This window comes from Cyprinus carpio, chromosome B10 (assembly GCF_018340385.1).
Source record: "Cyprinus carpio isolate SPL01 chromosome B10, ASM1834038v1, whole genome shotgun sequence".
Taxonomy (NCBI): domain Eukaryota; kingdom Metazoa; phylum Chordata; class Actinopteri; order Cypriniformes; family Cyprinidae; genus Cyprinus; species Cyprinus carpio.
The window spans coordinates 7,527,220-7,550,218 of NC_056606.1; the positions used below are offsets into that span (position 1 = coordinate 7,527,220).

The 22,999-nt window shown below is 37.4% G+C and overlaps 2 protein-coding genes and 1 long non-coding RNA gene across 4 annotated transcripts in view; 2 read left to right on the forward strand and 1 right to left on the reverse strand.

Moving 5' to 3' along the window:
* LOC109071181 (solute carrier family 35 member E4-like) overlaps positions 1–22,999 on the forward strand; it is a 224,911-nt gene that overhangs the window by 20,046 nt on the left and 181,866 nt on the right. The gene's annotated exons all lie outside the window — the stretch shown is intronic.
* Positions 3–22,179, forward strand: LOC109069671 (inositol polyphosphate 5-phosphatase K). Its single transcript, XM_042732313.1, has 13 exons — positions 3–361; positions 4,338–5,000; positions 6,606–6,713; positions 6,908–7,016; positions 9,118–9,234; positions 11,199–11,374; positions 11,639–11,750; positions 12,535–12,644; positions 12,718–12,928; positions 13,216–13,353; positions 15,407–15,472; positions 15,738–15,842; positions 21,325–22,179. The coding sequence occupies exons 2-13, from the start codon at positions 4,342–4,344 to the stop codon at positions 21,784–21,786; spliced, it is 2,373 nt and encodes a 790-aa protein (XP_042588247.1). The 5' UTR covers positions 3–361; positions 4,338–4,341; the 3' UTR covers positions 21,787–22,179.
* Positions 10,890–13,346, reverse strand: LOC122138675. Its single transcript, XR_006155728.1, has 2 exons — positions 13,168–13,346; positions 10,890–11,382 (listed from the first exon to the last, which is right to left on the reverse strand). It is a non-coding gene; the product is annotated as an uncharacterized LOC122138675 (long non-coding RNA).

Below are 22,999 nucleotides of genomic sequence, written 5' to 3' on the forward strand. Positions count from 1 at the left end.
GCATCATGATCATTATTGATTGGATTGTGAGAATAGTTCTCGTGAGGTGTTGATATATGCGGTGCTGTCATGTTAATAATGCTCCACGTGTGAGTGGACATTTCCATTCCGCTCGCGCTGATGCGGCTGATCTTCCGGCGCCTTGCGTCATTTTTAGTCAAACAGAGTCATTACTAGTCAAGTGTCTGTTGAGGATGTTCACTCACAGTTTTCGCTGCCTTTCCTCGTGTCCTCTTGGGGACTGACGTATCCGCTCTCCATCACTCTCCACCACACCGGTGGAAGTGTGTGTGTGTGTGTGTGTGTCCTGTAGAGACGCTCACATCACACATACTTGCGCCGGTGCAGAGAAACAGGACAGGTAAGAATTCTTTCGATATCAACTTAACTGTGCTTTTAAAACGAAATGTGTGTCGACGACCTCAGTCAAATATGACCGGGGATAGTCCTCTTACCGTGACGCTCGTCTGTTTGGAGCGTGAGAGATGCGCGTGACATCCTTCACCTCGAGACACTGCAGCGTATAAACAAGTGTCGTCGGACAAACAACTTTAAAAAAAAAGACCTAGCTTGTCTGTCAAAGAGACTCGCGTTCATTTCTCGCCATTTCCATAACGCAGATGTCCATTCCATCAGCTTGTGAAACGGTGAATTATCTGCTGACTCTGAACTGACCAGCGAGGACAGGTGACCTTGTTCATGAGAACGGCTCGTTAGGCGCGTGGCAGGCTTGTGGAAATGACGATTATTATACAGGCTGCTCGAGATGTTATTTGATGTCCAGCGGGATCTGTGAGATATTAAATATTATTTTTCTTGCGACACACGATTACTCACTGATTCTTGAGACAAAACCAAATGAATTGAAAAGTTTATTAATTATTAGTATATGTAGCCTAATAATATTTTGTATTAATGTGTTCAGAATCATTGACTTCTTTGAGTAAAATCTCCTGCTTTTTCAGTTTTTTTTTTTGAGTATATATGTGTATTCATTCATCAGTCAGAATCATCTGATTAAAACATAATAGGCTATGTCCAATATTTATTATTAATAATGACAAAATCCAGCATTCACTCAAATGAATAAATGGAAAGTAAGGATGGTTTCAAACTAAATAGTCTCTACCGTCAGACAAAACATTTTTAATGTCTTGAGAAACTAATTTTGCATATACTGCAGACATGTTGTTTTCTTTTTATTACTAGTGAATAGGATGTAAAACTCACAATTAGGAAAGAGTTATGATTGTGAGCAAGAAAAAAATAAGAACAATTACTTAAAATTATATATAAATAGAAAGATATTTATAGATAAACCCCTCCAGAACCTGTGACCTTGTTTAACTCGTGTGAAATATGGCAGGTTTCTATTTTTTTTTTTTTTTTGTAGGCATTTATCTTTTTTAATGACCTTTTGTGACAACATGCCCCAATAACATGTTACATTAAAACAATGAAGCACAAAGTAATTAATTAAACAGCAGAAGTGTAAAAGGTAACATAAATACCATCAACAAATAAATATTGTTAAATTTTATGAATATATTTTTTCACTTGGCTCTGTTCAGCCCTTGTTATAGTTTGTCATCATTATACATTTTTAACGATGACCTTTTTTCATTATGCCACCCTATTACAGTGCACTAAATACTGTGTGACCATATATATATATATATATATATATATACTATATATTATATATATATATATATATATATTATATATATATATATATAAATATATATATGCATGTTTAGACTGGCCATGTTTGCTAAACTCTGTTAGGAACGTTTATAGCATTTTCTAAGATTCTAAGTACTTGAGAAAGCATTCTGTTTTCTCACCGATGATCTGTCCCAAGACACCAATGTGTAAAAGCTCTGAGCTATTATTCTGCAACAGATGGAGAAAGAGGCATCATTGCTAATGCCATGTGAGGACCATTATCCCTAGCATTTTCTTTAAAGATTGCCGTATCGATCAGAGTCCTGCTTATTAAAGGAAATATTCCGGAATGTTAAAAGGAAAGAATGGAAATGTTTGGAAGGGGGGGGTGTTGGGACTGAAAGTGTGTTGCCAAGCAACAGGAAAGTAGATCAGGACAGAGGGGAGGGTATATAGTTGTCATTTGAGGAAAAGGATTGATCTTAGCTGATTGTAGTTCACTGATGTCAGCAGTGACGTCTCAGGAAAGGAAGAAAGCAAGAGGGGACAGGTACATAGCGGGGATGTTCAGCCCTGGTTACTGTCCAAAGCTCTTCACACATTCAGCAGTCCACTGCAGACAGCAACAGTCTCTGTCTTTGACCGTGGGAGAAGGCAGAGGAGTGTGAAGGACACACAAACCCAGGTCTCTCATCTTACTCTGCATTCACAGCATCTATTTTGTAGTCACCCTTTCCATTGTCTTTTTTAATGCTTTTGCTACCATTTATCAAAGGAATGTTCTGGGTTCAATATTAGTTATGCTCAATGAACAGCATTTGCGGTTTAGGTCAATGATATGATGCTCTTTTTTAATGTATTAATTTAATCAACAAAACATTAAAAATTAATAAATGAAAAATTAGGTTGATACAGCTCCTGATAATGATTTTTAGGACGTCTCTTTAAAAGAATAAAATTTGTTAAATGAATGTTGTTTGATATATAACTGTTTTATTATTATTTCTTAAGGGGAAAAAGATAAAGCTTCACTACATACTAATATTTGAAAAACCAAAGTACCCACATAAAACAGGAAATAACATCATAGAGAGGACCCCTGGAGAACCTCATGTCTGTGTGAAGGTCAATAAGTCTTATAAAATGTCAGATCATTTTAATTTTTACGAAGCATATTAGTTCAGAATTTTGTTAAACGACTCAAAAACATAAGAATATTTACAAATTAGTAAATCATGGTATTTGTGAAAGAAAACTTTTACTGTGATATATTTAAAATCTTTTTATTTCATATTTATTTTTTTAAAGGGGTCATATGATGCGATTTCAATTTTTTCCTTTCTCTTTGGAGTGTTAATAGCTCTTGGTGCAGAAAGATCTGTAAAGTTCCAACAGCTAAAGTCTCAAATCCAAATAGATATTCTTTATAAAAGTTAAGACTTGTCCACCCCCTCCTAAAATGGCTTGTTCTAACATGCCCTCACATCACTACATCACTGTGTGGGAAGATTTCCATAATGCCATCCAAATGTTCCCGCAAAAAAAGAAGGCGTAACTTTTATTCTTTCTGTTGCCGCTGCTGCCATGTTGTGGAGTCGCTGTGTGTTACTTTTTTTATTGATGTTGCTTTTTTTGGTATTTTGTAAGAGGACACGACTAGAAATCAGTGGTTAAGTTGTATTTACAACACTGTTCCAGAACAGTTCAACCCAAATATTCAGATGTGTGCAGCACATTTTATGGAGGATGAGGACTGTTTCCTGAACCAGCCTGCAATGTGTCTGTGGCACAAAGGCTGTTTCTATAAAGTGGGGCAGTTCAAACTTTGCAAGGACAGTCTGGCGCTTCTGACAGACAGTGTGTAAGTACGTTTACATATTTAAAGTATTTACCACTGATGATATTCAAACGCGAGTTTTGAGCAGTTAGAGTAGCGCTTTGTTGTTTGTTGTTTCTCAGATCACAAATGCAGACATGGTTTTATGTTTACGCAGCGCGATACACAATGCAATGCTAAAAAGACAGTATAAGTCATTATAATCAGTAATTATGTCCCCACTGGATGCTACAAATGCCTTGTTTGTAATGGGTTTTATTGGTTTTGTCTCGTTGTGCCTGGACTTGGCATCACAGTATTTTAAGGGGCGCGACTTCACTTGATTTGGTTGTTGGGTTCGGATAATAACAAAATGGTTGGTTGGTGGATAATAGGAGAACTCATTTTTTTTCAGAACGATGTTTTTTGTAATTGTTGCGTTTCAGAAGCCGTGGGCATAGAGGAGCAACAATAATGTACATTATGTGGAAAATAATGTTTTTTTTTTAACCTTAAAACCACATAAAACACATTGCATTACACCAAATACACCAAATAATGTTCTTTTTAGCAACGTCATATGACCCCTTTAATAATACTGAATGACATTTATTCAAGATACTTTTTACTTGATGGTTATACCACATTACATTTTACAGTCATTAAATTTGAATGTTCTTGAAAAAGATGAAACTTGGCACTTTTTTAAAAATGAATTTAAAAATATATATTTTTCTTTATTGTGGACACTATTTGTCTTGGATCAATTTAATGTTGACTACCAGCAAAAAACTTGCATTGAACCTGGAACATTCCTTGAACACCACCGTGGCTGTCCTTATTGTTTTCGCAGGTAAATGGATCCATTGCAGCCCATTCAGAGCTGCCCAATGCCCGAAGAACATACTGGAGTTCTAGGACTCCACAAACCACCAGTCCCAACCCTGCTTGGAAACCCTTGCAAAATGCCCATATCCTCACACTGCCAGACGGTCATGGCTGGAAACCCATCAGTGTTGGGACAGACCCCAGCACTGCAGACAAACCCAGCCATTCTGGAGAGAACCAGAACCGACTCCACTGCACAATCCACAAAATGCATCAGCATCAGTAGACCCAGGCCTACAGCACTGGGCACCAAGACATCAATCAAAGTCTCTAGACTCACTGAGCCTCCATTGCAGGTTAAAGCTACGGGAATGTCCAACTTCTTGTCACACTCCCCAACTGAGTCACCACTGCCTTATTGCAGCCCCCAAAACCCGGTGAGCCCCACTTCTCAACTTGGTTTCAACCCCCCAACCAATCCCCCAACACTTCCAAGCCCTCCATCACAGCCTGTCCGTGCTAACACACACAATAACCTAATCGCCAGACCAATCCTCAACCCAAGCCTCAGCCCCCCGTCTAACCCCGTTCCTCAACCGATTCCAAGTCCCGAAGCACATTTACCAAACACATCAGACCCTACTGAGAAGAAGGTGAACAAGACCATCAGCGAAGAGGGGGATTTCAGGTGAGACTTGTTATATACCTTGTCAATAATTATACAACAGTTAGGTTTGGTAGCTTGAATCTGGTTGAGCATCTATTCAAAAATGCTAATGTAAAAGTAAGATTTTTCACTATTTGTTTTTGCATTGGTGAGATTTTTTTTAGTTGCTCTTTCTGTAGATTGCATTGTTATCCAAGTAGGTGGGGAGAATGACTGAGTCATTGAGTCATTCATTCCATTGATTCATACAAAACAATGATTTTTCATTCAAAAACAAATTAATTTTCATTCAAAACAGATTAATTTAGTGACATAATGTTGCTTTAATTGTCAGGTAGAGGTCTTCTGCAAAACTTGTCTCAGTACATCAAGGGTGCATGGTGACCTCAAAGGGGCAAGTGTAAAACTTAATGGACAAGAGTATGCCGTGGCCATTGTAATTCCACAAGTCAGCTAAAATGCTAACTCATTCATTGACAAAAGAAGTGGCTGTCTTTATGAGCAAATCATTGAATTATACACACAACCAATTAGCTTCAAAACACTGATCATTCATGAACAATTTTAGTGAGTCATTGAATTATTCACACAACCAAATCGCTTTAAAACACTGATCATTCACCAACAAAATGAGTGAGTCAACTGATTTATTAAAAATTATTTCCTCATTCTTTCATTCACTCTAGCAAGTGTGGGATTGTTTTAACATTTCTCAGTCCCAATGATATGTCACTCAGTCATTGGTTTTCTGCTGGGTTTGCTTATAACCACTGGCCTGAGGGGAGAGAATCTGTCAGTTTAAGGCAGTATTCCATTAGCTGACTCAGCATCTCAAATCTTATATGTGATTTTGCATTTGCTGATGAAAAACTCTGAATCAGAGCAGGACAATCAGGTCTTCAGCACTTGGAGAAACTTACTGGTCACTACCATTGCCATGAAAGTCCGCCCTAGTGACAGCCTCAGATTTTAAACTTGCTAGATGTGGTCCGAGGGTTTCTGGGGTCATTAACTCATTATGGAGTTGAGTTAGCACATGCTGAGAAATCAGCTAGTGGTATGCAGGCATAATAAACCTAAAGAACGCATACCAGCAGAGCTGAGTTGTTCGCATCCCTTTAATCAGCATAATATCTCTCTCAGAGCCTGGTGACAGAATGGACACAGGAGCGTTGAGCTGGCAGCATTCCTAGACACACGAATGTGCTCCTGGATCCTTTAGCTTGTCATCTTTGACAACATAGACAGAACCCTTATAATGTGTAATGTTGTTTACTCATCGTGCATGTGCTCTAATTAGTTAAAAGCATTCAGCATGTTTTGGAAGCTATTAAATACAGCAGGTGACATTTATCCCAGGCTTTTTGATTTGAGCAATTTTGATGACTCATATTACCATGACGTAATACTAAGGAGAATATGACCATGGATTTAAAACTACAGCCCTGATCCAAAACCTAGTGTAGCATCACATATATCCACCATAAATAAGAGTAACTGTGAGAGAAATGGCAATCATAAATAATATATTTATAATAGCTGCCTATGTAGGGAATATATAACAAATGTTTCATACAATCCATTAAAAAATTTACATTAAGTGCACAGTATGCTTTATTCCTTTAGAGTGCATATTGTCACATGGAATGTAGGTTCTGGTATACCACCTGATGACATCACTTCCTTGTTTGGACCTGGTGTTGAAAATGGGAGCACTGACATGGTGGTTGTCGGGTAAGAATGTGTAGCATTGTTCAGTTTGATACCTTCCATTATTGTTGCTGAATTGATTAACCTTCCACTGCATTCTTTGTGTGTGTTTTCTCATTTCCATGTCCTTTTTGCCATCTTCTCCTGTTTGTCCTTGTTTTATTGGTGTTATTTGTCTCCTCTGTCTTTCTTTTTTCCTGCTTCTTATCTCTTTTTAGGCTGCAGGAAGTAAACTCTATGATAAACAAGCGGCTCAAAGATGCTCTCTTCATAGACCAGTGGAGTGAGCTCTGCATGGACACACTCAGTCGTTTTGGATACATGTTGGTCAGTATGAAATAAAATGCATATTAGACTTAAAGGTACAGTTGACCAAAGAAAAATGATCTCATCATTTACACACCCTCATAATGTTCTAAACACACAAGAAGATATTAATGGTCACCAAAACTGTTTGGTTAGCAACATTCAAAAAAAATCTGTATTGCACAGAAGAAATATGTGGTCATTAAAATGTTGCTGGTGTGTTTTGTATGGTTGTGAGGGTGTTGCTAGGAGGTTTCTGGGGTCTATCCACAAGGTTTATCCACTGACCAGCAAAGAAACAGATGAGACTGAACTAGGACAAGCTATTGGAGATGCAACAAAAATAAACCCCCCCCGCCCCCATGCAACAAAAATAAACCCCCCCCGCTGACAAGCCCTTGTGTGAAGTAGTTAAGAGATACATGCAACTCTAATTAACAAAAAATATTGCTTAGAACTTCTGGAGAGAAAAAGCGCAGACACTGGATGATACTTTCTAGTGCAAATTAAGGGTTTGCGTCTCCATAATTAAGGCCGATGCAATACACATCTCGATGCATATAACCAATGATACGATACATTAAATACACATATGAAGCAGCTACCGAAGCGATGCGATAAGATACGATTCACCCCTTTTATGATGCGTGCGATCCAATTTCTATTCGATTCAACACTGTAAGATTCAATGCAATGTGATGCAATGGAAAAAATGATGCTATGTAATTCAATATGGTACAGATAGTAAACTTTTATTTTTTTGGTTCAGACAGAGAATAAATCATAAATTAACATTAGTGCCTACTGACTTCTAACACCTTCTAACATCTCTGTAGTGATTTGATACGTCATGTTCACGTAGCAGCAGTGGTGATGAGAGAACCTGCTTGAGAAACAGTTTAGATAGGATAAATCAATTTACATTTAAAATATTGGTCACAAATTATTAAGTATAGTGCATCTACTAATAATTATATATAAAATAAATAGTTTTTTACCAATCCAAACATGTTAGAAACGATGCATCAATGTATTATAAATCAATGCATCGCGTAGTTAACTTTTATGCTGATGCTGAGTTGTGTGTATCTCAGAATAATTCTCACCCCAAAATGAAAATGTACTCGCGGTAATTCTAAATGGAAAAATTTAGAATTACATCACTTGCTCACCAGTGAATCCTCTGCAGTGAATGGGTGCCGTCAGGATGAGACTCCAAACAGCTGATAAAAACATCACAGTAATCTACAACATTCTATCAGTTAACATCTTGTAAAGTGATTAACTTCAAATCCATTATTAAGATGTTAGAACTTCAAACCATTGCTTTCGGCCAAAATATAAGTCCTTTATCTATATTATTGCTTTCTCCAGTGAAAAAGCCATCTCATCTGAATCAGCAGAGAAATATGCGCAGATCAAGCAATATTTATGAGCAAAAAAAGAGGACAACAGGGGACAGACTTTTTCACTTATTATGAAATATGAACTGGAATTTTGGCCAGAAGTGATGGTTTAAAGTTAAAACGCCTTAATGATGGATTTATTTCTTATAAGCACACAGCTTTTCACTTAACAAGTTGTATGGATTTAATTGTGGATTACTGTGATGTTTTATCAGCTGTTCGGACTCTCATTCTGACGGCACCCATTCACTGCAGAGGATCCATTGGTGAGCAAATGATGTAATGCTAAATATTTTCAAATCTGTTCAGATGAAGAAACAAACTCATTCATCTACATCTTAGATGGCCTGAGGGTGAGTCAATTTAAATTTTTGGGTGAACTGTTCTTTAACAGCCTTACCTACGTGCGTCAACCTGAGCATCTGTTGTTACATCTCCGGGAGTTGTTTGTTGTTCTGTTTCAGTTTCTTTTCTGACGTATAACACTAAAATATTTTCTGTTAAAAACAGGTGGTGGCAGTGTTGCCACTTTGTGGACAAACTACAGTACACTCGTAATATGCTAATGACAAAATTTACATCACATGCACTTTATGCAGACCCTAGCGTATGCATAAAAACTGAAGTATACTTTTGGACTTGGTTTGTTTAAATCTTAATAATGATTAACTGCACTAATGAGGAGTTCAACTTGAAATGTGTTCATTTCTGTCTAGGTGGCATCTCAGAGGATGCAGGGCGTTTTCTTACTGGTGTTTTGCAAATTCTGCCACCTTCCCTTTCTCAGAGGAGTACAAACCCAAAGCACTCGCACTGGGTTGGGAGGCTACTGGGTGAGTCAAACGAGCAAAGACCTCTGGGAAAGAATGTCTACTTTCTAAACGCTTATGTGATCACTGATTGTTGTGCTGCATTAGTACTTTAATGTCGAACATCAAATATCTGCATAATGTCACGACTCCCACCGTGTGATGTCTTTGATGATTACAGGAAAAGCAGAGTCAAAGGGAGAGCATGGAAATGAGACTCTGAGCATGTTTTTGTGTATGTGACAGTGAGAGTGTGTGTGACCCTGTGTGTGTTGTTGTCAGCATGGCTCCAGGCTCATTCTGCAGTCTCCTTTGACTAGGGCACAGTAGGACACGCAGCAGCTCTGTTTCTGATCTATCTTCCAGTGCACAAACACACACACACACACACATCAGGTTCATCTCTGTTTGATCTAATGCAGACTGAACACACACACACACAGCAGCTCTCAGTTCTCCCCAGCGCGTTACCCAGAAAGACAGAGCACAACCCATGGGAACTGCAGCACCAGCGCTGCTAATAAACTGCAAGTCTCTGCACAGCCCATTTCACCCTTGACTGCACAGCACACCTGTCCTTCTCAGCACAGTGTTTAAAGGGATAGTTCACTCACAAATGAAAATTTGGTCATTATTCGGTCATTTACTCATGTTGTTCCAACAATAGTTCAGAGTGGCAATGTCTGTCAAGGTCCAAAAAGGACATGCAGGCCGATTCATTCTGGTGACTTGAATATGTTTACAGAAAAGATTAGTTTAGCGATTGATTCAGTAACTCTTTTTGCAGGTTAAATTGTTACCCAGTAGGTGGCAACAAGTTTTATACAGGAGTCATTGAATAATTTACTCAACAAGTAACACAGAATCTTTCTTGAGAGAAATTAATTTAATTTTCATTTATTAAAATGTAGGCCTACATGTCTAAATGGCTCCAGAAAATATGTTTGAGCATCATCAGTATTTTTTTGTTTTTATTTTTGTCAGTATTTGTTTTTAAGTTACAACAAAGCATATCTTATGTTTGAGCATCATCAGTATTTTTTTGTTTTTATTTTTGTCAGTATTTGTTTTTAAGTTACAACAAAGCGTGAAAAGAAGTATTAGGTGTTTACATAATTTTAAATATAAGATTGAATTACATGGAAAATTGAATGAACAACATGTCCTGCATCACTCAGTCAGCAGTTTACTAGCTAATATTATAAATTCATAGTTTGAATTAGCTTTTTTCAGTTTTCATTTTAGTTTAAGTCTTAGTAATTTTGTTGTTTTTGTCATTTTTATTTTTATATATTTTTAAATAGCTTTAATTTAATTTAGTTTGATTCAACTTTAGTAATTGTAGGATTTAATTTTGTTTTATTTTTTTTTTTTTTAAATATTTTTTTTTTTTTTATTGTTTATTTTAGTATTTATTTTATTAAATTTTTTATTTTATTTTATTAACATTTTTCAGCGTTATTTCAATGTATTTTTATTACTTTGTTAATTGTTTTAATAGATTATTAATAGTTTTAGTTAATTACGCTTGTCAGTCAGTCAAGTGTTGATTTTTTGTCACAAACAAGATTCATCCAAGTTCATTCTCTTCATTCATAAACGATGTCTGGTTCAGACTCGAATAACCGAGTCATTCTGTGAAAGCTGTGTTTTCATTCAACCAATTCCAACCTTTCCAATCAATTGAATGTTTGTTCTTTATTGGAGTTTGACAGCTGTGGTTGCTATAAACTATTACTGTATGGAAAATAGCTGCATGAAGATTAAAAATTTAAAATGTTCCATTGGATTCCATGGAAAAAAATAAAAATAAAGAGCATAATAGTATGGAACGAGTAAGGGTGAGTAAATAATCTCTATAATAATGTTTTTTTCTTTCACCAGTAGGGCAGGCACAAAAAAATAAAAGAACACCCTACTATGGAGTCCAGAGCTGCTGTATTATTAATGTCTTCCCATTATCCTCTGCCTCTATATGTTTGTCTCAGGGGAATAAAGGGGGCGTAAGTGCACGCATGATGGTTTTCGGGCACCCTGTGTGCTTCCTCAACTGCCACCTGCCGGCTCACATGCGTAATCTGGAGCAGCGGATGGAGGACTTTGAAAGCATCCTGCAGCAGCAGCAGTTTGAGGGCGGCACAGCTGTGGGTGTGCTGGATCACGAGTGGGTACCTGGAAAAAAACATATCTTTGATGCCTAGGCTTACTTATGTATTAATAAACTACAATATGTAAGAAATGGCAGTTTTTAAAACAAAACTACAAGTGTGTTGCAGAACTGCATTGTTTTGGTTGAGGCATTTAAACTAATGTTCTTTTAATACAGTCTTTTAATCTGTGTTTGCGCATTAATCTGAGTAGCTTTATACAGATTACACTTTGTATTTTGACCTGTTGAGTTCACTGGATATCATTGCATTCTCCACAGTGTGGTGTTCTGGTTCGGTGATCTGAACTTCCGAATCGAAGGTTATGACATTTACGTGGTGAAAAGTGCAATTGAGAATGATAAACTGCCTCTGCTGTGGGAGAAAGATCAGGTAAAAGAGCTATAATGTCACAGGTTGCTTGGAGACCATCATAGGCCTTGTGAAAAAGAAGTGCACTTAATTGTATTAAATGTGCACTTGTAGTAGAATAGAAGTATAGAATAGAAGTTGCATATAAACTAAGTGGAGCAAAAATCAGTCCAGCTGACTGCTTTTAATGTACATTTAAACTATAATATATTTTCATTTAATTAACATGCAAAAAGTGTCTAAAAACATTACATTTAGTTCCCATGATTTAATTTTCTTACAAAATTTTATTTAGTTCTTAATTGTAAATTTTTCCATAATTAGTACTCTTTCCAAAAGTATGCTTCTTTTAAACAAGGGAGGCCTTGTTCCAAATGCTGAAATTTTCACCGGATGTGGTTATACAGTGTTCAGGAAACGCCCTTTTGAATCATAAAATTAACATAGAAGGAGGTCTACATTAAGTGTGCCATTTGGAACAGGGCCTAAAGGAAACTGATTGCACAGGTGCATGTGATTTCAAGGGTATGTACAGATCTAACTGTTGAAGCAATGTTGAACATGTCAGATAAGCTCAGACAATTGCCCTTGTCTCAATCACGTAACACCAGATGTCTCTGTACAGATCTTTTTTTTTTCATTCTGTTACCACTAGAGGCCAGTGTACTACATCTATAAACAAACCGGCCAGCTTCAGCTCTTCAGTGCATGTGCACACTATATGCTGTGATGTCTGCTAGATTGGGTTGTTGTTAAAAAGATAAAGTGAAAGGCATTTTGTCTTTTTGTTTTGTCTTCGTCACAGCTCAACATGGCGAAAAAAAGCGAATCTGTTCTGGAGGGGTTTATAGAAGGACCCCTTGATTTCCCGCCAACTTATAAGTTTGATGTGGGGACACATACTTATGACACAAGGTCTGTTATGCTTTTTAAACACAAGTCTTTCTGTTTCTCTGGACTCTCGTTTAAACCTGGCTTCCTTTCCTAGTGCAAAAAAGAGGAAGCCTGCATGGACGGATCGCATCTTGTGGCGTCTGCGCAGGACGGGCTCCCCCGTGCCGTCCCATAATTCTGCACTACAGCGGGGTTTGACCTCATGGCTGGGCGGCGCCACCAGAGTTTCCCAGCACTTCTACCGCAGTCACATGGGCTTCACTATTAGTGATCACAAGCCGGTGTCCGCCCTCTTCTCTTTGCATGTGAGTCTAAAACTGGCGGGAAAGACACTGGATAGTCTGTGAGCAGTGCTGTATGTATTTCAGGCTGGTCATGTGAAGTAACTGATATCGTGACGCTTCGACTTTTACAAGTTAAAGAAAGTTCCTTGTGGCCTCAGACAAATTACTAATAAATTCGAATGATTTTCTCTCTGATTTTTTTTTGTTTGTTGATATAAATGATGAAAAAAAAATTATAAAAAAAACTATATTCATAATACCTACAGTTGTGTCTAGGATTCTGTTCCATCTTCCTCTGTCCTGCTCAGTTTCCCTTTAAGGTGAACTTACCATTAGTGACGCTGGAAGTGGAGAAGGAATGGACCAAGTTCTCTGATGCTACAGTTAAACTCTCAATGGCCCATGGCTTTCAGAGGAGTTCATGGGACTGGGTGGGACTGTACAAGGTAATAAATGAAAGGCATTTTCACATAAAACTACTTTTAAGATTAATTTCATTAAAGCTCAGCCTGTCAACAACTGATTTTTTTTCTTTTTTACAAGTTACACACATTATATTATTATAATAATTACACAACCACAGTGGCATTATAATAGGTGTAATTAATCTTATTAAAGGTAAAGTGTGCACTTGTGTGCTCCAGTTTCTCAACAATAATAATTTTTTAGACATTTTCCCCAAACATACTCCCTACCTACTATTGGTCAATGAATAGATAGTGCCGCCCCCAAACTCACACAATTGGTTGAGTTGGGCAAGCCAGGAAAATGTAACAAACAGGGGTGCATTTCCCCAAACAGTGGTTGATTTCCTGTTAGCAACTTAGTTGGTTTGCATTTCGAAATTGCTTTGCAACCAACAAAGTTGCTAACTTAGTTAGCAACTATGGTTTTGGGAAACGCACCCCAGAGCAATGTTGTGAAAGAACCACAGAAGCATAGCCTTTTCTTTTCAAGGAAATTATCCTATACATTACTTGCAATTATTGTTGCATATTTTTGTCATGGAAAAAAGTATATAAATTTAACAGTGCAAAAATTTCACAAAATATATTGTTAATTATGAAAGTGACAGTCATGACATTTGGCAAGTATGGTAACCCATACTCGGAATTGGTGCTCTGCATCAATAACCCATCCAAGTGCACACACACACACACACACACACAGCAGTGAGAAGTGAACACACACCCGGAGCAGTGGGCAGCTATATCCAGCACCCAGGGAGCAACTATTGGTATTGAGGGTGGAAGAGAGCGCTGTTTATTCACTCCCTCCCACCTACAACTCCTGCCAGCACCGAGACTCAAACCTGCGACCTTTGGGTTACAAGTCCAACTCTCTAGAGATTAGGACATGGGTGCTTTGGATTTATAATTGATAAATGTGAAGTTCCCATGGTGTAATTATTATGTAAGCTTGTTTCCACCACAGGATATAAATAATATTAATAGTAATAACAATAAAAGGTATTTTGTGAGATATAAATTCTAAGAAAAGTCAAAAGTCAAAATGAGGTTGATTGCAAGAAATATTTGTGCACTAAGAAGCAAAATTACTACATTATCTAAATTTTTTTCCTTTTTTTTTGCTTAAAACAAGAAAAAATAATCTTGTTTTGCCTTTGAATTAAGATTGTGTTTCTCAAACCATTGGCAGGTATTTTTCTTGTTTTAAGCAAAAATAACTAAATGCTCTTCTTTTTTTTTCAAAAACAAGACTTAATATCTTAAATTGTATTGCTTCTCAAGTAAAAGCATCTTGATTCAAAATTGTTTAGATAACAATACCAGAAAACAAGACAAAAATACTAGGTAAGGAAATAATTTTTTGCAGTTTATCTCATAATTGTGACTTTTTTTCTCAGAATTCAGAGTTTACATCTTAGTGTATTTAGTTTGTCTGATTTGTGAGATACCATTTTTTTTATGCCATGGTGGGAACAGGTTGCTATAAATGATAGGCTACTGTTTTGTAGCCCAATTTTCATACATAATCTCAGGTAATTTTAGTCAATGCTTAAACAAAGCATTAATATCAAACAATAAACACAAAAACCAAAAAAAGAAAAAAAGAAAAGGCACTTGTGTATAAACTGAAGACTGAGTGATGAGGTTTATCTGACACTTAACTATGTGAACTGATCAGCTGCTTTATGCTTGCTTTCACATCTGTTGATAGATTGTATGAATACAAAAGTCACTGTTGTTTAGTTTGCAACATGACAGGATGTACTTGTTTGTTATCTATACAGAAATATTTAGTACTATGTATATTCACGTCCTATGATACACTGCAGATATTTTATTCTTTTGATTTCATTTATATTGTTTTTCATTTTTTTTCAAAGTATTTTTGTCTGCTGTTTGTGATTTAATGAGCAAATTTCAATCTCTGATTAAATTCCTTTGAATGTTAATTAAAAACACCTCCAGCCACCCACCAAATCTGCACCTTAAATAATTCAGTTATTTAAATACTCATTTTTCTTTGTTTTAGGTGGGATTTAAGCACCACAAGGATTACGCTGCATATGTATGGGCCAAATCTGAGCATTCGACACAGGTAGGACGTGGCATTTGTTATTCGTGTGCATACGTTGTGATGAGATCTGAAAGACACTAGCAGCTTGTCCTTGAACTTTACGTCTCTCTTTGTGCACTGGACAATGCTTTAATCCCAAAATCAAATCATTCCAGGATAATCTTGGATTGAAAGCTTTAAGATCAGGGAATGACTAAACAGTATTAATACTAACAAAGAAGATTTATTGAGTAGCCACTGCTGACTAGCATTATCCTTAATTTTTTGTTTTATTCATCACCTTCAGGTGACGTTTTCTGAGGAGGATCTGCCAAGAGACCCGGGGGAATATATTCTGGGATATTACAGTAACAACACCAACAGCATCGTAGGAGTGACAGAACCATTTCAGGTTCACACTGCTCTCACACAGCTACACTCTGATTCATATCGAATGCTAATATTAGTTTACATGCACAACTCAGTAGCTCCGAGCGTGTTATTCCATGGGCATGATGACTAGGTCATTGTGCTGTGGCATTGCCATTGCCATATGAAGTATTGATTGCAGTCTGATTTGTATTTGAGGCTGGGCATTCACAAATTAAGAACATAAAGACTCTGTTTTGTCATTTGAATATCAAATTAAATGTTAGATGCCACACAATGGAAAAAAAAACATAAAGTACTGTAGTTTGAAACACAATGTTCCGCCATTTCAAACAGCTTTTAGCAGTATAGCTGGTATTAGAATGAAACCAAAACCACTGTGGTAAAAATTTTCACATTCAACATTCCATAAGATAAGTCTTGCAGAGCTTCTTCTGGTCAGAAAAATGCCCATTTAGACAGAAAGAGACTGACTGACATGTAACTGACAAAAGTTTGTTTTGTTTTACATGCTGATTATGGACTGTCAAATCAGAAATAAATTAGACCTCAATAATAGACTCAAAAACCTCAACTGACACAAAACCCTTGTTCAGATAATACTGCAGTGGTCCATAAATAGTTGTGCAGAAAACACAAAAACTGAAATGAAAATGTGTGTAGACTTCCCAAAAGTACTAAGCACTCATTATTTCACAGAGAAAAAACTTAAGAGAAGAGTTTACTTGCTATATCCAAGATTTGATTACATAATCACGTATGAATTTCTTTCTTTTTTGGAACTCTAGAAGAGCTGTTTTGAAGACAGTGCTGATCTTTATTTCGTCATTCATTTGAATGAATGTGGACTGAAGCATTCAAGGAGAAAAAAGCACTTTAAAATTTCATAGACTAGTTTTTTTCTAAGTCTTCTGACATAATATGAACAAGTGTTGTAGTTGACACTAGGGTTGTGGCAGTGAGGAAATTTTCCCACCGATTAATCGACATGTGACAACACCAGTAATACCGGTGTCACCTTGGGTGTGGGGGTAGTTTTCCCTCTTTTCCCTCTTTCGTTTTTTAATAGCTTGTAAAAGCTTGGAAAATTTTACTTTCACTTTCAAATCAGCGACAATTCGGCGTTCAACAAAATACAACGTAGAACATAGAACTTTTATGAACAAAATGAATAAAAATACGCCATGCTATATGCCTAATATAAAATAAGAAATAACTTACACAAAGTTTAGCTATACAGAACTGAAGATCAGTAAACACTGTGAAACCAAATTAATAACGAAATAAACGTATGTTATTAGCAAAATGAATAAGAAAGCTGGGAGACATGGCATACTTGATGTAAAAAAAAATACACAGTTTAAATAAAAATCAACAAACACTCTGGAGCCAAATAAGTAAGAAATTAATGTTTAAAAACTCCTAATATCACCTTAGATAAATGGAAGACGTCAACAGGCTTTTCAAAATCCGAAATATTTTTAATTAGCACTCTGTTGTTTAATAATTGAGTTTTTAATAATTTCTTCATGCTGCATTGAGCAGCCGCATTCAGTTTTAATTGTAGTGTCTGTTCTCTAACTGAACTAAATTATTTTTATGACTATAAAATATCAAAACGACGGTGGGGGCGCTGACATAGGGCAAATGACATAACCTGTGTTGCGGCTTCACAAAGGTAAAACGTCAACTCCATCTAACGCAGCAACCCTAGTTGACACCAGCTCATCTGTGTCAGAGGGAAGACAGAGACCAGAAAACCAGAAGAGAAATTAGTCTAAGTCAAGACTGAGACCAGAAGAGAGATTAGTCTGAGTCAAGACTGAGACCAGAAGAGGGCTGAGTTCAGTATCAAGACCAGTAGAAGGTTTAATTTGAGTCAAGAACGAGACCAGAAGAGGGTCAAGTTTGTGTCAAGACTGAGACCAGAAGAAGGTTTAGTTTGGTCTCAAGACAGAGACCAGAAAAGGGATGAGTCTGAGTCTGGACTGAGACCAGAAAAGGGTTTAGTCTGAGTCAAGATTGAGACCAGAAGAAGTTTGAGTTTGAGTCAAGAATGAGAACAGAAGAGAGATTAGTCAAATTCATGATTTACCAGAAGAAGGTTGAGTCTGAGTCTGGACTGAGACCAGAAGAGAGACGAGTCTGAATCTGGACTGAGACCAGTAGAGAGATGAGTCTGAGTCAAGACTGAGACCAGAAGAGAAATGAGTCTGAATCTGGACTGAGACCAGAAGAAGGTTTAATTTTAGTCAAGACTGAGACCAAAAGAGAGATATGTCTGAGTCTAGACTGAGACCAGACGAGAGTCAAGTTTGAGTCAAGACTGAGACCAGAAGAAGGATCAGATTGGTCTCAAGACAGAGACCTGAAAAAGGATGAGTGTGAGTCTGGACTGAGACCTGAAGAGAGTTGAGTCTGAATCAAGACTGAGACCAGAAGAGGGTTGAGTCTGATTCTGGAGTGAGACCAGAAGAGGGTTGAGTCTGAGTCGAGACAAGTAGAGAGATGAGTCTGAATCAAGATTGAGACCAGAAGAGAGGTGAGTCTGAATCTGGACTGAGACCAGAAGAGGGCTGAGTTCAGTCTCAAGACCAGAAGAAGGTTTAATTTGAGTCAAGACTGAGACCAGAAGAGAGATATGTCTGAGTCTAGACTGAGACCAGACGAGGGTCAAGGTTGAGTCAAGACTGAGACCAGAAGAAGGTTCAGTTTGGTCTCAAGACAGAGACCTGAAAAAGGATGAGTCTGAGTCTGGACTGAGACCAGAAGAGGGTTGAGTCTGAGTCTGGACTGAGACCAGAAGAGGGTTGAATCTGAGTCAAAACCAGTAGAGAGATGAGTCTGAATCAAGACTGAGACCAGAAGAGAGACAAGTTTGTATCTGGACTGAGACCAGAAGAGGTTTGAGTTTGAGTCAAGAACCGGACCAGAAGAAGGTTCAGTTTGGTCTCAAGACAGAGACCAGAAAAGGGATGAGTCTGAGTCATGCCTGAGACCAGAAGAGGGTTGAGCTAGAGTCAAGATTGAGGCCAGAAGAGAGATGAGTCTAAATCTAGACTGTGACCAGAAGAGAGATGAGTCTGAGTCCAGACTTAGACAAAAAAAAGGTTGAGTTCGATCTCAAGACTGAGACCAGAAGAAGGTTGAATTAAAATCAAGACAGAATCCACATGGTTACGGCTCCATGACAGGGAGACCAGAAGAAGGTTGAATAGGCAAAGGTAGGCGACTGCCTTGGGCCCCCCAAAAGCCAAGGGCCCCCTAATGCTTTTCATATAGGAGATGCGCATTAAGCGCGGACACGCGAACGGTTGCTGTTTACGGTGTTTTTATGCACGACAATCGTCTGCGCGTCCGAGTTGAACGTGCTTCTTGTGTATCCAGCTTGTAGCAAAATAAAATTTTATGCATCTAAAGCTGACTGCCGCACGAGCGCGAGGTCCCTCTTTCTCAGCGCGCGCACACTTCTCTCTCTGCGTTCAGCGCGCGGCTGAAAGGAGCTGCGCTTTCAGTTAAAACACTGATATGTTGTTTCTCTAATTTTACATATAAGTATAGCTGAAATCACAGCACAGCTATTTTCTTCAAGCTTTTCTGTAGCCTATTTGATTTTTATCAGACGACGGCACGATTATATATTTTTGTGCAGATTAACTTCTCGGAAGGGAGAGCTAGTCTTAATGGGTCGCGTTTCAGTCCCTATTTCATATTCATCCCATTGTCTGACAACAAACAGTCAAATGTATCAATGAAAACAGTTTTGAGAATTTAGCTGCATCAAAATACAGTATGTGGCACAGAGAGGCAAACAAATGTAATAATAAATAATAAATGTACATTTTGCATGTTCAGAAGTGAGCTGCCCTGTCATGCGAAAATGCAAACAGGTTTGTGTAAAGTGCTCAGTGCAAAGAAAGAGAAGTAATAGGAAGCTAGTATTTCTGTTTTTTTTCTCCATGTGTCTAATAGATATGAACAAGTTCTTTGAAAAACATCTATGACCTATGAAACATGTCTACTCTTCATGCTCTGTTAACTGGTTTCACTAATAATAAACATTTATTGCATAAATTAATTTTTGCATTACAAAAATGCTTTAAAATAAAGTGTTACAGTTGTGCATATTGACACAGAACAATGAGTTTTAAGATATGTCAGAGCAAGATATTTTCAGTTGAGACAGCTCATACATGCATTTTAGTCTGGGACTAGCTTAAGCCTTGTCTGTGAAGCCATGGGGAAAAGTATTCATTTAAGGTACATTTAGAACAGATAAAAATGTGTGATTAAGTTGCGATTATTCACGAGTTAACTCATGACAATCATGCCATTAATTGTGATTATATATTTTAATTGATTGACAGCCCTAAGTTAAAATGACTAAAATAAAATGTAGGCTTACGCTGGTAACTCACATTTTCATTTTACCTGATAAAGTACCATTTATGAGCTGAGCTGTTTTTGTTTAGAGCTGTTACCGGGGAAACCACTATATTTCTGACTCCAAAAGCACCTCCTACTGGCAGAGAATGAATGTGCATTTTCAATAATCCAGTCTGCAGTTTTTGTTCAGACCAATGCGAATATTCACACATATAAATCTGTTTTAAATAATATAATAATTTATACTTCTGACTCATCCCAGAAATATAAAGTTTCAGTTGTGAGGTTTATCATTTTATAATTTATTTTGTTTTATGTTAAAACTAAATAAAAAACGGTAAATCAATTGCTATTTCGTTGTCTACAACATGAAATAATAAAAGTATCTGCTAAATGAATAAATGTAAATTAAAGAATCCCATTAGAACATGTACATAAAAAATGTAGAAACATTGGACACAACAATCTGGCACCATTGTGCAGCAGCAAGCATCACGACAAAAAAGGACCTCGAGGGTTGATCTAGGTAAATGTGTGCAAATGTATAGGGCCCCATTCCTATATTTGCCTGGGGACCCAAATTAACTAAATCTGCCCCTGAAGACAGAATCCACATGGTTACGGCTCCCATTAAAATATGGTTGAGGTCTTGTCATGGACTTGAGTACTCATGGACTAGGACTCAACCCATTTTTAGTGAATTCAGATTTTTTTGCTATCTGTTCATTTACATCATAACCTAATGAATCACTCATACTTTACATTTCGTTCAAAGTACACTTTTTACTTTTTTATTTATCAATTCTTGCTTTCCCTGGGAATCTTATCTGTGGTGATTTTAAGGTACATTTTATCAGTCTCTATACTTTTATTTTTAGTGATTTTAAGGTCATTATTTCTTTGGAAGACTTACAGCACATAAGTAATATGGACCACCTTTATAATTCTTTATAGTTTTGTTCCATTTTTTAATCTCCATTTGTGTTTTGTGTAAGAAAGTCATGAGGATTTAAAAATAATAAAAGGGATTTTAACTTCTACATAACACTGAAATCTTCAGTATATGACTTGTATATATATATTATTTTTATTTTCATCCTCTTTGCTTTTCCTCCCAGGTGCAGCTGCCCATGTCCACACCGCCTGCACCAGCGTGTCGTTCGCACTCTGACAGTTCTGACGTCAGCTCTGAAGATGACAGTACGCTGGTGCTGTTGGTCCCCAGCTCTCGTAGCCCCAGCCCTGGAAACCACAGCAGCAAACGGCATCACCAGAAACGCCAGCGCAGCCGCAGCCCCGCCGTACCGGCGCTCTCTGGGACGCCTCTTCCCTCCTTGCAGTCTCTAAGTTTGTGCCCACGTCCCCGCGACAGCCCAGCACAGAGCTCCTCCCCTCGCCCTTCAGCCAACGCCAAGAAAGAGCGTCTGGTTTCTCCAGACACATTAACTTCGCCCTCCCTCAGTCCTCTCAGTCCACGGAGCCCAGTGTCCCCCGTCAGCGCTCCGGAGGCTCTGATAGCAGCCATTTTAGGAGAGCCCAGGCCTCCTCAGATAGGAAAAGCAGGCGATGTGATTCTCTGACCAATCCCCCCTTCCCTGTCGCATTAATTACTAGACTTTAGCAGATATCGTAATGCAACAACTTGAGAGAAACGGCCTGTTTCAGATCGCCCTCTGGCACCTTTCAGACCTACAGCTGTTTGTGCTCTCATGCCTTGTTGTGCTTAATCGCTTCACAAACTTATTCTCAGTTCTCAGTGATAGATTGTAAATGGTGACAGTACAACAGTGCACATCAGCCTTATAGTGCAGGACAACCTGACCCAAGGTAAAACTGTCCTTTTACCGTAGAATCAAAGCAAACAGTGATGTCAGCATTCATCTCAGCCTTTACTCTTAACTAGTCATTGACCAGGCTTTAATAGCCGATGTCAAGAGTTTTATTGTGAAAAATTAAACAACATTATACTTAAAGTACTGTACTTTGTTATCTAAAAGCAAACTATAGGAAGTTTTCTTCTTTCCTTTTTAAAGTTGATAATCCTATTTATTGATTTAACTATGGTGTATTTAATTATTTGAATTTAGAAAACTACCAATTGAGAACCTCTGTTGATAAACTGTAAATATACAGTGGGGTCCAAAAGTCTGAGACCACATTAAAAATCTGGATTCAAAGTCTAACTTAAAACTTGAAGTATATATATATAAGAAAACAGAAGCACTTTTACTGGTGGACTCTATATTTGTGTGTGTGTAGATATAGGCTACACTACCATTCAGAACATTTGGGGGTAGTAAGATTTTTTTGTTGTTGTTTTCAAAAGAAATGAACACTTTTATTAAGCAAGGATGCATAAAATTAATGAAAGCGATGCTAAAGACAATTATAATGTTACAAAAGAATTCTGTTTAAAAAATGCTGCTCTTTTGAACTATTCATCAAAGAATTCTTAGAAAATGTATTACTGTTTCCACATCTTTCACACTGTTAATAATCAGAAATGTTTCTTGAGAAGCAAATCAGCATATTAGAATGATTTCTGAAGGATCATGTGACACTGAAAACTGACCACAAACCTTGGAATGGTCAGTGTATGAGACAAAAGACACCACTGTTTAATAAATATAGTTTGCTAGTCAAACCATAGCCTGTTTACTGCAAATAAAAGATGTACATGATTTTATTCAAAATTCTAAACAAATTGACAAAATATTTCCGAATTCATTCAGCAAAGGTAATTATGCACAGATAATTCAAGAAGGTCAAATGTCATCCTATTAATTAACTGCT